General features: G+C 44.9%; 1 protein-coding gene across 1 annotated transcript in view; it reads left to right on the top strand.

Annotated features, from left to right (window-relative positions):
* Positions 1-12,689, top strand: part of LOC149449522 (transient receptor potential cation channel subfamily M member 2-like) — a 372,880-nt gene extending 360,191 nt beyond the window's left edge. Inside the window, exons 31-34 of the mRNA XM_089693136.1 lie at positions 3,209-3,314; positions 5,653-5,754; positions 5,840-5,950; positions 11,172-12,689. Of these exons, the coding sequence (XP_089549262.1) occupies positions 3,209-3,314; positions 5,653-5,754; positions 5,840-5,950; positions 11,172-11,297 (445 nt within the window). The 3' untranslated portion in view covers positions 11,298-12,689. The remainder of the gene's footprint in view (positions 1-3,208; positions 3,315-5,652; positions 5,755-5,839; positions 5,951-11,171) is intronic.
* Positions 12,690-13,388: the final 699 nt, after the last annotated feature.

Genomic DNA, 13,388 nt, shown 5'->3' with positions numbered 1-13,388 from the left:
ACTTTGGGACTTGATTTTGCACTGTAATTGTGAATTTTGGGTTTAAGTCTATTAATTTATTAATTATTGGTACTTCAGGGGAAGGATATTGATATGACTTTAAGGGATTTTTGAGGATTTTTTATATTTATGTGTGCTGATTTAAATAACACGCTACGTGTTTACTATTGCATGTGATGAAGTTGTCAATGGTATATGTTCTACCTGTTGACGTGGAACTGAAAGTCTCTGTTCTCCTTTTTCTAGTTTTATTAGAGACAAATCACACATTTATTACAGGGAAAGACACACAGTGGATCACTTGCTTTGAAGCTTCACTTCCTATGAATTTGCTATATAGACTTTGTCACTTTAGCACCAACAGTCACTATTGTGGATGTACGTTTGCACTAATGTCACTTCATTTATTTATTTATGTATTTCTCCTGAAATTGGGAATATATGTGCATTACTGTTATATATTTTTTTGACATACCTTGTATGACAGAGCAATTTCCCAGGTTATAAGCTTTTGCACTTTATATTATCATACATTATTTATGGAGGTTTTAGCGCTGCACCTTTGTTATTATTGTAGCACTGCCCCTTGGAATATATTATGGGTCCTGCGCTCAGTAGATCCAACCCTAAACAAACCCAATCCCTCTGGCACAACTGGTAATGAATAGCAAATACCCCGCCAAGAAATTTGCTGACACAGGGTTAAATGAAACAAGAACAATTTTATGGAGAATGAAATGCAGTGTAGAGGGGTGGGGTTCCCCTTTCAACTTCAAAACTTACTTTTCTTCTTTTATGCAATGCAGTAAATTTGGTCTGCCACTAGAGGGCTTCACAGCCAAGAGTCTCCGGATGGCAGAGTCGCACTTTAAGCAGAATACAACTGATATCAAACAAATAAACTTACTTATACTCTATCAATGAAATGTATTACCCACACCGGTGTATGATTCTGCTTCTGAGGGGCGTTAGCCAAAAATCACCTCAGAGTCAGAACAGAATGCAATAAAGAGGTACCTCTAATAAGGCTACTAAGCCAGATTCCCCCACTTCAGTCCTTGTAACGGTGGAGCTCTAGTTGGTGCACGTTTAGGCCTTACAATGAAGTAAATAGCAGCTGAAGGCTTCTTTGGAGTTTCAGCTGGTGTGGGTTACATCCAATTTCACTAGTTTTCTGGGCTGAGAGGGTCCAACCTCAGTGTCTAAACGCAACACAAAGCACCCCAAGACCAGGGGCAGTCGCAGGATGCAATCTCCCAGTATGTGTCAGTCCCCAGGGCAGACAGTCTCAATTACACTGGTGGTGAGGGGCAAAGCATGCAGGGGGATCTGTGGCTTGTACAGGGCCCCGGATGGGTGAGATCCCAGCAGTGGGGTGCGGATGTCCCAGTCTATATGCAAAGTGTAAATGGTGTGTCTTACTCTCTCCAGGGGGACAGCTCACCAGACTCTGAACACACAGCAGGGTCCCTCTATCCGCGCTGAGTGCTGTAGTGCCTCCTCCTCTGCTTGGACGGGCTCCACATGTCCCTGTCTTTTCTCCAGCCTCGTGTGTCTCCGTTCTCCCCTTCACTTCCTGCTTCCTCCCCTTCCCAGCGTTCTTTGCTGTGTAGTGGATGAGTCATGAACTTGGCAGAATGCCCAGGTTTTACAAATAGGGGAGAGAGAGGAAGGACTGACTGCTGAACGTGTGATTCCTTCTGAATCCTCTTGTACAAGGAGCCTGCTACATTATTATCAGTACAAGGGGCACAGCAGGTTAGCACAGGTAGCAGAGCAGGAAAGCACAGAAGGCAAAGTAGACAGTATTGAGGACAAAGCAGAACAGCACTGAGGGCTGAGTAGCACAGCACAAAAGGAAGAGTAGATAGTAAAGAGGACACAGCAGAAGAGCATAAAAGACAGAGGAGACAGTACAGAGGACACAGTAGGGCAACACAGAGGACACAGCAGGACAGTACAGAGGACACAGCAGGGCAACACAGAGGACACAGCAGGGCAACACAGAGGACACAGCAGGGCAACACAGAGGACACAGCAGGACAGTACAGAGGACATAGCAGGGCAACACAGAGGACACTACAGGACAGCACAGAACACAGAGTAGACAGTACAGAGGACACAGCAGGACAGCACAGAGGGCTGGGTAGACAGTACAGAGGACACAGCAGGATAGCACAGCAGGACAGTACAAAGGACACAGCAGGACAGAGGACACAACAGGGCAACACAGAGGACACTACAGGACAGCACAGAAGACAGAGTAGACTGTACAGAGGACACAGCAGGACAGCCAGAGGGCTGGGTAGACAGTACAGAGGACACAGCAGGATAGCAAGGCAGGACAGTACAAAGGACACAGCAGGACAGAGGACACAGCAGGATAGCACAGAGGACATAACAGGACAGCACAGAAGACAGAGTAGACAGTACAGAGGACACAGCAGGATGGCAAGACAGGACAGTACAAAGGACACAGCAGGACAGAGGACACAGCAGGACAGGACAGAGGACATAACAGGACAGCACAGAAGACAGAGTAGACAGTACAGAGGACACAGCAGGACAGCACAGAGGGCTGGGTAGACAGTACAGAGGACACAGCAGGACAGCACAGAGGGCTGGGTAGACAGTACAGAGGACACAGCAGGATAGCAAGGCAGGACAGTACAAAGGACACAGCAGAACAGGACAGAGGACACAGCAGAATAGCATAGAGGACATAACAGGACAGCACATAGGGCTGGGTAGACAGTACAGAGGACAGAGCAGCGCAGTAGACAGGATAGAGCAGGACAACAAAGAAGGCAGAGTACACAGTACAAATGACAGAGCAGAACAGCCCAGAAGGCAGATTAGACAGTACAGAGGACAGAGCAGGACAGCATAGAGGATAAAGTTGGACAGCACAGAGAACAGAGTAGGCCTGTGGAGATGATGGATCAGATGGTATAAAGGACACAGCAAGGCAGCAGAAAATTGTCAGGACAGAGCACAAAGTAAGCACAGTACAAAGGACAATATGCAGTATCTCTGTACAGAATACATATCTCTGTGCAGGCTGTAAGTAAGAGGTCCCAAAACAGATGTCAAGTTAGTGGCTGCTAGGGTACACTGCATCTTTTTAGAGTATCTTTCATGCTTGTTTTTGGCAATCATTTCGCAATGTGGCTGCATTTACTGATTCATCTTTTGACTGCATTGCTAGGTGGAGCACCGGCTCAGCCAGCGGCCCCAACCAGACAGCATCCAAGAATATTCTGGAAGTTCTGGTAGTGAGGTGGAAAGGAAACGAGCTTTGGTCATTACCGGGGGTAAGGGAAAAAATGATAGTAATGATGGAGGGAAAAATGTATACCAATGGGCTGTTTGGTGTTAGGTTGGTGTTTGAGCACTCGCGTTTACACCGAGTATTACATGTCATTCTGGGGAATTATGGCTGAACCTCCTGGATGACTGATGTTAGAGGGCATGTACTCTGGATTATGTACCGTTTTATGTAATTTTTTCACCTGTCACGGAAACCACCGTGAATTGGGCTCCTGAAGTGGCCTGGGGGCCAGCCTCCTTCCCACCCACTATGAACCCAGGACTAGGGAGACCCCCTTCTTGGAGTTACAAAGAACCTTTTCCCAAGAGAGTTATATCACTTCTCTGGGTACCTGGCTGGCCATGAATTATACCAGCTACACTTTCATTGCAATTAGGGCTGTAGGGACAGATTCTGTGAGCTGCTAGTGGAACTATTATTCTTCAGCAATGTCTTGTCTGGGCAGGGGGTGAATTCCATCACATGTAGGGTTAAGAAACATGATTTTCTGCTAAAGGTTTCCTGGCATCAACTATTGTTTGCTGTAAGTAGGTTTTGGTGATAAACTCTTATTTTGTTTAATCACCTCCAGAGTCCAAACTACTAGGTGCCAGGAAGGAATCCATTGTTTTCTTGTGTTTGATTGTTTATTTGTTTATGTTATGTAATTCTCTCCTGGGATTTGTAATGTGTGCCATACCTGTCTAGGGGGAAGGTTTTGTGTATAAAAGCTGTGCTGTTTGTTAATAAAGTCAATCCTGTTTTACTCCAACATTGGTTCTGTCTGATGCTTGGGGTAAAATTTCTATATTTGAGTTCCAGAGTGGATGAAGCTGTAATTTGGTGGAGATACCCAGTCAGGGTGTTAGGCAGTCCATCACAGCATCCAAATGCTTCCTGGGTAAAACAAACTGCCACATAAATTCTATGCTGCAGATGAAACAGATGGAATTGTAAAACTTTCTCATTCAATAAATCAGAAGCTCATGTCACTTTGAAAAGCAATAGGGTTGATGAACCTCTTTGAATATGTGGCATACTCAGTGGTGTATTTAGATTTTGTGCTGCCCTAGGCAACAAAAAAATGGAACCCCCCCCCTTCCTGCGAAGATAGCCTGACGTTGACCAACAACACCCCTGTCCCCCCACACCCAAGGGAGCCTTCCACTAACACACATCTCTGCCCCTGGCAAGAGAGAGATTCACCTTCACAGCTCTGGACATCCCTGGGAATGAGATTCAGGCTCTGCATTCACCATCAAGCAGCCCACAGCCTCTCTCAGATCCCACCTGGTCTCTATGCCGCATATGTCCCTTCTTCTGTCCCTTTATCAGAAGAATGCCGCCCTAGGCAAATGCCTTGTTTGCCTTGTGATAAATACACCCCTGGACATACCCCCACATCATAGGTCATATACAGGGGCGGACTGACACCTCATGGGGCCCCCGGGCAATAGGGGATCAAGGGGCCCCTGTGTCCTCGCCCACACTTAAACCACACCCAAAAAAGCCTATGAAAGGTACCAGGGGCATCTCCTGGGGCCCCCAGTGCCCAAGTTCCCAAATGGTCAGTCCACCCCTGGTCAAATATCACAAGACTGATCAAACGGTGATAGCTGTCACTCTGTGTGTATGTGTAAGACTGCCACAGCACTTCATTGCCAGCAAAAATACTCTGACCTATGAAAGCAGGATGGTGATGTGGCTTACCATGGTGGCTGCCAGAGGACAAGCATGAGGAGAATACAAACACCCTCGGAATTACATTTTGAAAAAAATGTTTTAGTTTTAAATATAATCAAATTAATTAGACTGTATAGCCAAAAGTTTGTGAACACCTGACCATCACACCTATATTAGCTTGTGGGAAATTCTCTTCTAAAAACATGGGCAGAAATACCGTGTTGCCCAATCCCCCTGCATTTGCGGCTTTAATAGCTTCCATTCTTTGTGGCAAAATATCCACAAGATTTTGAATTGTGTCTGTGGGAATTTGTGTCCATTCAGCCAAAAGAGGAGGATGAGAAGACCCATTCCATTCTAGTTCGGGTCAGAGCTCTGTTGAGGCCATTTGAGTTCTTCCTTGCCGCTGGTCAAATCATGTATTCATGGAACTCACTTTATGCAAAGGTGCCAAGTCATGATATCACAGTCAGAAAAGGGCCTTCTGCAAACTGTTGTAAGCACACAATTGTCTAAAATGTCTTTGTATGGTGTAAATGCTAGGTCTGCTTAAGTGTATGTACTATGCTGCAGTCCACCTTTCCTGTAAATGCTAACCATTCCACTGCAGAGCATTCAGGGTAATATCTTTTTTCTGCATTCTGGGAATATTTTTTCAGGGCATGCTGGATCCTGGACAGAAGGTTCCCATTAGGTTCAAGAAACTGCTAGAGCATACAGACCTGAGTGAATTTCTGGCATTGCTGGACTCTGGGACAAAGGTTGGTAGTTTGCTGATTACATTTTGGTGCACCAAATCAGGTTAACAGCATTAGGACCCAACAACATATCTATCTTCTTTGATAGGTCTTCCGCGGGTACCTGGATGATCCTCGAAATACAGACAATGCCTGGATAGAGACTCTTGCTGTCAACATCCACCTGGACACAAAGGAGAATTTGGACAAACTCTTGCAGGTTCAAGAAAGTTTTGTTTTATTATTTCCACATTTCTTCTGACCAGTGTCTTAACTAGAACCTTCAGGGCCCAGGTGCAATAAACCATGAAGGGCCCCCCTGACCTCTGGCCAGGCCCTACTTTCCAAGCCCAGTGGCAGAACACCAGGGCCCGGTCGCAAGTGCAACTTTGTGACCCTGGAAATGCAGCCACTGGTGTCAATAGTTTTTTTTTTATCTTTGTTATTTTATTTATATATTTTTGACACTTTTTTTTTTTTTATATTTTTACAATTTTTTTTAAGAGCCCCGTTGGGGGGCTTTGTTCAGATATCAGGGGCCTACGCAGATCTCTGACGTTCCACCTTTGAGACAGAGAAAGGTTTGAGACAAAAATTAAGGACACAGCACTCAATATCTATCTCTGCAGCCTCAGCCTAGGAATAGCTGTGTACAGAGCTTCCTGTTTATTCACAAACTGAAACATAGTAAACACAGTTTACTATGTTTCAGTTATGAATGGGCAGGGTCAGTGACTGGCATCGATCACTGACTCTGTCCATTCGAAAAAGGAAGGGAAGATAACCTCAGAAGACCTTCCCAAATGCCCAGAATGCACTGAAAAACAGTAAATAATTAACTATTTCAGACATTTTGAGAGAAATAGAGAGAGCAGAAGCAGAGAGAGCAGTATGTGTTGAGATGACCGGTCTTTTCTGGTTGTATTCACTATGGATCCCATCATGAGCATAATGCATGCCGCATTTTTTCCTTCACACGAAATCTGGAACTGCCTGCGCTGGTGTACCGGGTCCATTTGAATACATGGAAAACGCTTTGCATGCATTTCTGATGATGAAAAAAGGCTCTGGACAGCATCTGGACATGGAAAAATTAAAAAACTATTTTAAACGCAAATGCTTATAAACGCGGTTAAGCGCGTTTACACACTTTTACAAGTGTTTGGCGTTTGAAACGCTGGTAAAATCTACTCCTGAATGCAAGCTTTGTGCATGCAAAAAAAAACACTGTAAACTCAACTGCCTGTAAATGACGATGTGTACATGGAAATATAGGAAAACATTAAGGAGAGTTCAGGGGCTGCTGAAAAAAATGCTGAACACCTCCTAAACGGCAGTTTAGGAGCTGCAGTGTACATGAGCCCTAAGAGTGTACTGTGGTGTCAGAAGAGGTTGGGCTTTCAGACAGGGTTCCAGAGCTAAAGGGAGCACAAAAATTATCCAGCAACTTTTAAGAGGGTAGTGCTACATCCGTAACCATGTGCTACCTGGTGCTGGCTGCTGGGAGGGTATTTAAGTCCTCCTCTGCTATTACACTTTGTGTCAGTTTTTTGCTCTTGCATTGACTGTCAGCCAGATACATGCCTGCTGTTTAATTCTGAGTCCAATTCTTTCCTGATCCTGCCTTGTACCTGTACCCTGCTGTGTCTGCTCCTGATCTCGCTCCTGCCCTGTATCCTAGGCCTTGCTGCTCTCTGTGTTCCTGATCCCAATCTTGGTTCCCCCTTCCCATCTGTTCCCTGCCTCTCCAGTTTACTCTGGTTACCAGTGCTCCTCGTTTTGTACATATTGTATATAGGTAGTTTGTTAGGCTTTAGTTACTCTGTTAGGTTGCTAGTTAAGCATTTTGTCACTTGCTTTATGGTTCACTTATATCTTGATGTTTTCTGTTTTGTTGGTGTTTGCATGTGTTTTGTTTTGCTATTAATACCTTTACTTTTCTGTATATAGTTTGGTCCTAGTTTCCTGAGTGTAGCTACAGATTTGGCCATCCTTGCTGCTGACATAACACTGACACCCACTAATGACCAGATCAACTTGGGAACTGGAAAGTATTTGCTCTGAGTATTTGCTGTCCTTTATGTTGAGATGCTTCTAGGGAAGGCTATCGGTTGTGTGGAATTGGCATTAGGGAATAAAGACCTTTGCTGCCTAATTTTGCTGGATTGCATTTTGGTAGCACATATCTTAGTTGATCAGGGCAGATGTTCATTTGGAGTATAGCCTTTGGTTCAGATATGTTAACATCTAATGGCCATGATCAAGGGCGGACCAGGGGTGGACTGACCATTTGGAAACTAGGGCACTGCCCGAGGGCCCGGGGTCAGTAGGGGGCCCCATGAGATGCCCCTGGTACCTTTTTCATAGGCTTTTTTGAGTTTGGGCAAGGACACAGGGGCCCCATGATCCCCTATTGCCCGGGGCCCCATGAGTTGTCAGTCCGCCCCTGGGGCGGACTGACCATTTGGGAACTCGGGCACTGCCTGAGGGCCCGGGGTCAGTAGGGGACCCCATGAGATGCCCCTGGTACCTTTCATAGGCTTTTTTGGGTGTTGTTTGAGTGTGGGCAAGGACACAGGGGCCCCATGATCCCCTATTGCCCGGGGGCACCATGAGTTGTCAGTCCACCCCTGGCCATGATGTTTTCACTCCTTCCTTTAGTGTGCCAGAGGTTGAGTCTTTGGTGTGGTTGTTGGAAGATGACACAACTTACTTCTTTGAATAGTACTCAGCTTGCTCCCAGCAGGTGATGTTAGATTGTATTACTGATGTGCTCTTTCTACTCAGACAAGGGAGATATGAACCAAACTTTGTTCAGCCTCTGCTCCAAGTCTGGTCAGAGATATTATTCCCAGTTTCAGTTTATTCACACCAAATTCAGATCTGCCTCTATACACCAAGAATCCCTTCCTCCTTCCTCAACTATAGCTGCTAGTGAGTGTTCCTTCCCTCCTGTATACCAGTACCCTGCATCATTACCACACTAACCCTGATTTTAAGGATCCCCCTACAGTTCTGTTACCCATGGCAACCATCTTCCTCTGCTTCTGCTAACTTTCCCTCTATGTTCCCTAGTTAGGGTTGTCACCTCATCCCTTTAAAACCGAACACATATTAATTACACAGGTTCTGAGAGTAATTTAACCCCCCTGGCGGTATTTCTGAGTGTAGCTCGGGGTTAACATTCAGTACCAAAATCGGTAACCCCCCCCCCCCAAGTTACACTCGGGAATACACTGCAGCATTGCTCTGGGATCCCTCCAGCACTTACCTTGTCCTTCGCCCCCGCGATGTCCCCCCTGCAGTGTCCCGGGCCATCTCCTCCGGCCAATGCCGGCATCTGTCTTCCGAGTTCCATTCCCTGCGTCGTCGGGACATACGGGGGACGGAACCGGCGGAAAATTCGGAAAAATGTTAAAAGTGACATTCACTAAATACACTAAAATCACATAGTATAACATTCCTGTATCAAACCATTTCACATACATTTTGTCCCGAGTGCTTTGTCCTGCGCCCTTCCTGCATTTTTACTGTTCTTTCTGCCTGGAAACTGAGAAATGTCCATGGCGTCCAAAAAGCGTCCCTTTAGGTCAAAAGCGGTTTTAGACCGGCTAGAGAACAGCGATAGTAAATCAGAACCACTTGCAGAATTGAGTGATAATGATTGGTGGGGAAATTTGTCATCAGACACTGAAAACGATTCTGCGACTTTGATCAGTGACGTGCCAACTTGGCGCTATATTTCAAATTTCAGTGTTTTTGGTTTGATTATATTATTGAATTAAAGTTATTATTATTATATTATTATTTTTTATGATTATTTATTATATTGTAATTTATGATTTTGTGTTTCAAATTTTATCATACCCGGGATGATTACTAGACTCTTGTTCGGACAGATTTCAGTGAGTTATTCCTAAGAATTACAGGCCTACAATAAACAAAAACAACATATTTCCATGCAAAAAAAATGTACCGCTTTGAGCACAGAAATACTGACATAATCAGACTGCTAGGGAGGTTAATGCAGATAAGGCACCAAGTAAGTTTAATTACCACCTCAATCAGCCACAGAGCCTGTGTAGTTATTATGTGTTCAGTTTTAATGTCTCCTACTAAATACCTTGTACTGTCTACTTTCCAAAAAAGGGGTCATTTTGGGTTATTTGTGCTGTCCTGACATTTTAGGGCTGTGAGACAGGCCGTTGGTACATCAGGATTGATCCACTTTCAAATATACTACTTTGTAGACTCTATAACGTTCACACCGACTAAATAATATACACTGATTTGGGTTATTTTTTATCAAAGAAATGTAGCAGAATACATTTTGGCCAAAATTTATGAAGACAAATTATTCATTTGCAATACTTTATATCTGAAACTAAGAAAAACTGTTTTCAAAATGTTTCTCTTTTTTTTTTTTTTTTTAATGTAAACCAAAAAATAAAAATCCAATGGTGATCAAATACCATGAAAGTAAATTAAGCTCTGTCTGATTCAAAACAATGACAAAAATGTAATTTGTGATTAATATTTGTAATTTGTAATTTCAAAGCATAGCAGCACTGAAATCTGAAAAATGACCTGGGCAGGAAGGGAGAGAAAATTTACAGTCTTTAGGTGATTGACTACTGGCCTGTGGGTTAGGGGGGACTGTACCTTTGACAGGTCCCTGTGTTTCTTCCAGTAGTTGGGGCACTTTCTTAGGACAAAGATCTAGAGGCCTGATCTCTAATCCATGTTGTCGGGTGTGCTTTGTTCCTAAATCTGTTGCTATATTCAGGGGCGTTTTTACCACAAGGCAAACAAGGCACTTGCCTAGGGCAGCATTTTTCAGGGGGGCAGCACATCCCCCCAGAAGAAGGGATGGAAGAAGGGTCACGTGCATCATGGGAACCAGGTGGGATCTGAGAGAGGCTGCGGGCCGCTTGATGGTGTATGTAGAGCCTGACTCTCGTTCCCGGTGATGTCCAGAGCTGTGAAGGTGGGTGTCTTTCTATTTCCAGGCGGGGTTAGTGGAAGGTACTCCCAGTCAGTGTCAGGCTCTCTCTGTGGGAGGGGAAGGGGGGGATAATGGTTGTGTCTGTGGGGGCAGATGATTTTTGTGTTGCCTAGGTCAGCAGAAAACCTAAATACACCACTGGTTATATTGCTTGCACACTGTTACTGGTACAGGTTGTTGTTTATTGATACTGCTGTTGTTTTACCCTGCTGGTTGGTGTAACCCCCAAAAATAACTCTTTTCTTAGCCTCAAGGTGAGTTGGAAAGTATGGTATTATTTAGAGAGTCACCAGCACCAGGAACAGAAGGACCCTTCGGGGGTGGTGTCACACTCATTTTTATCTCTATAGGCTGCACATCTCCATCAGGACTCTGGATCAGAGGCATTACACTTCCACCTGTTCAGTCTTTATATTTCAGTCTTTTGTCCTTTCAGAACCTTAAAAAATCAGATAAAAACATAACACTGCGGTGGCAACTCCTGGAGCAAAAGATTCCTCTTTACGCCAACGAGAAGGAGATTCTCCAGAGGACAGCCGAGCACCTCCATGCTCATTATTAATTTATGGTTTAAAGCTGAAGCTTTTATGGTTGTATCTTCCATCTCTGCTTTCTCATTACTCCCCCCGCATGTCATCAACATGGTAATTAGATTTTTAAATAAAAACTGTTTTCATGAAATACCATATTTTGTGTCCAATTACATCATCACTGGGTTTCTGTTCCTCTTTGTGCAAGTCAGGCAGATCATGGCTGGTGGGAGGGGCTGGCAGAGTGACTTCCCCCATTGGAATACACTATTTTGTGGACATTTTCCAACAGGTCCCCACTTAACCTGCTGAATTTCCATCCAGGTATGGCCTGTTATGAGCATCCCCAAACCCAATTATGCAAAGGCACCAGAAATTTACACCAAATTGGTTGACTGCAAGTAGAGTGTATTGCTACGGGTTAAGGGTGAGGATCTGTGCAAAGATGAATCAACCAGTTGAAAATCTAGTACTCTAAGCTGATTAAGGCTAGGTTCACACAAATGCGGTGCAGTACATCGCATGTTATTTGCACACCAAAAAGGTGCAGGACTCTTTTTTGGGTCCGCACCAGAATGGGATCGCATGGGTATTCACACCTACGCAATCCGATTCTGCACATCGCACCATGTTTTGTGCAGGGGCTGACTGACCATTTGGAAACTCGGGCACTGCCCGAGGGCCCGGGGTCAGTAGGGGGCCCCATGAGATGCCCCTTGTCACGATATGGGTCTCTGCCAGTCCCAGGTATTAATTCCTTGTTCCTAATCCCTTCTGGCCATAGGAAGAGCTTCCTCCAATTAGTATTCACTCCTGTGTGCCAAAGACCCCTAGCTGTAATTAACTCGCCCCTAAACCAAAAGGTCCAAAATTCAATTAGTGTATACATCCCTAATTCGTGCCTTACTTTTGTATTAATGTATTTCCCCCACTAATTATCCTGCCCAACCAGTCCTTTCTGTGTACAGCCACAAATTAAATTACTGTAGTTCCATTCTCTTCATTGTCACCTGCTAATGACCCCCCTCCGCCTCTCTTCCTGCTCAGGGGGTTTAAGAGGTCAGTGCTGGTCTCTCTTGTTGTGCCATTCTGCTGGGCAACCACTGAGGGGTCCAGCTGGACTCTAGTGGCCCCCCGGCTCTGCCTGAGCCCCATTGGAGGAAGGGGGATCCCAGAAGCTACGTTAGCCCTGCCTGGAATGCTGTCAGCTCTGCCTGGGACTATCGCATCAGCTTTGCATGAGTGCATGCTTCCCTTGTGCTATCTGACTGCTTATGAACTGCCTCTTGGATTACAAATTGCTGTAGATCCTTTAACTTTGCCCCCCGGGGCTGGATTACAAGTATTTTGGACTCTCTCTCCCTGCACTATTCCCCATTGATTGACTGTTGTCTGTTTTAATAAAGCTTTAAGTGTTTGCCGTCTGCCTTGTGTGTTCTGTCCCGCTTACTCTCCGTTACACTCCTGGTACCTTTTTCATAGGCTTTCAGTTCGTGTGAACGGGGTGCGATTCTGATGCGGTACGGAATTCACACAGTAAACGCTGCGAATTCCGCACCACATCAGTTTGAACCCAGCCTAACAGTTAGAAAGCATCAGCCTGTAGTACCTGTTATACCACAGAAATACATCAGATAAAGAATAACCGCAATAAACAGTATCCAATGCTGATAGGAGAATGGCTGACCAATTGACTTGTGTAGCAGCGATCAGGCCCTGTTCACATTAGGAGATTTGGAATCCTGTTCAGAATTGCTGCGATTCTGCCCAACATTCCAAATTGTGACAAAATGTATGCATATTGTGGCAATTGCAGCAAAATGTGCGTTTAAAAATTGCACTAAGCCTGTCAATCAAAAAAGGAGGAGGAGCTTCTCTTGGGTGACAAACGCGCATAGGGCAGCCCGTTCAAGTGAAAGAGCTGCCCTATGTGCAACATGTGATTTCCCACAATCCATCAGGTTATGCATCAGAATCTCTCTAGCACTGGTGGATAGAAGTGGAACAGCACTGCCCAGAATAGCATAGGATAGGGGTGTCCAATCTGCGGCCCACTGCTGTGCAACCTAACTATGTGATTATGAAGAGAAGCACCTCGGAGGCAGAATGGTTTTTATTGTTGG

Source organism: Staurois parvus, unplaced genomic scaffold (assembly GCF_062004578.1).
Source record: "Staurois parvus isolate SC_StPar_1 unplaced genomic scaffold, SC_StPar_1.0 ptg000615l, whole genome shotgun sequence".
Classification (NCBI taxonomy): Eukaryota; Metazoa; Chordata; class Amphibia; order Anura; family Ranidae; genus Staurois; species Staurois parvus.
Note: the sequence above shows the minus strand (reverse complement) of the source record. Positions and strands in the feature narration are given on the sequence as shown.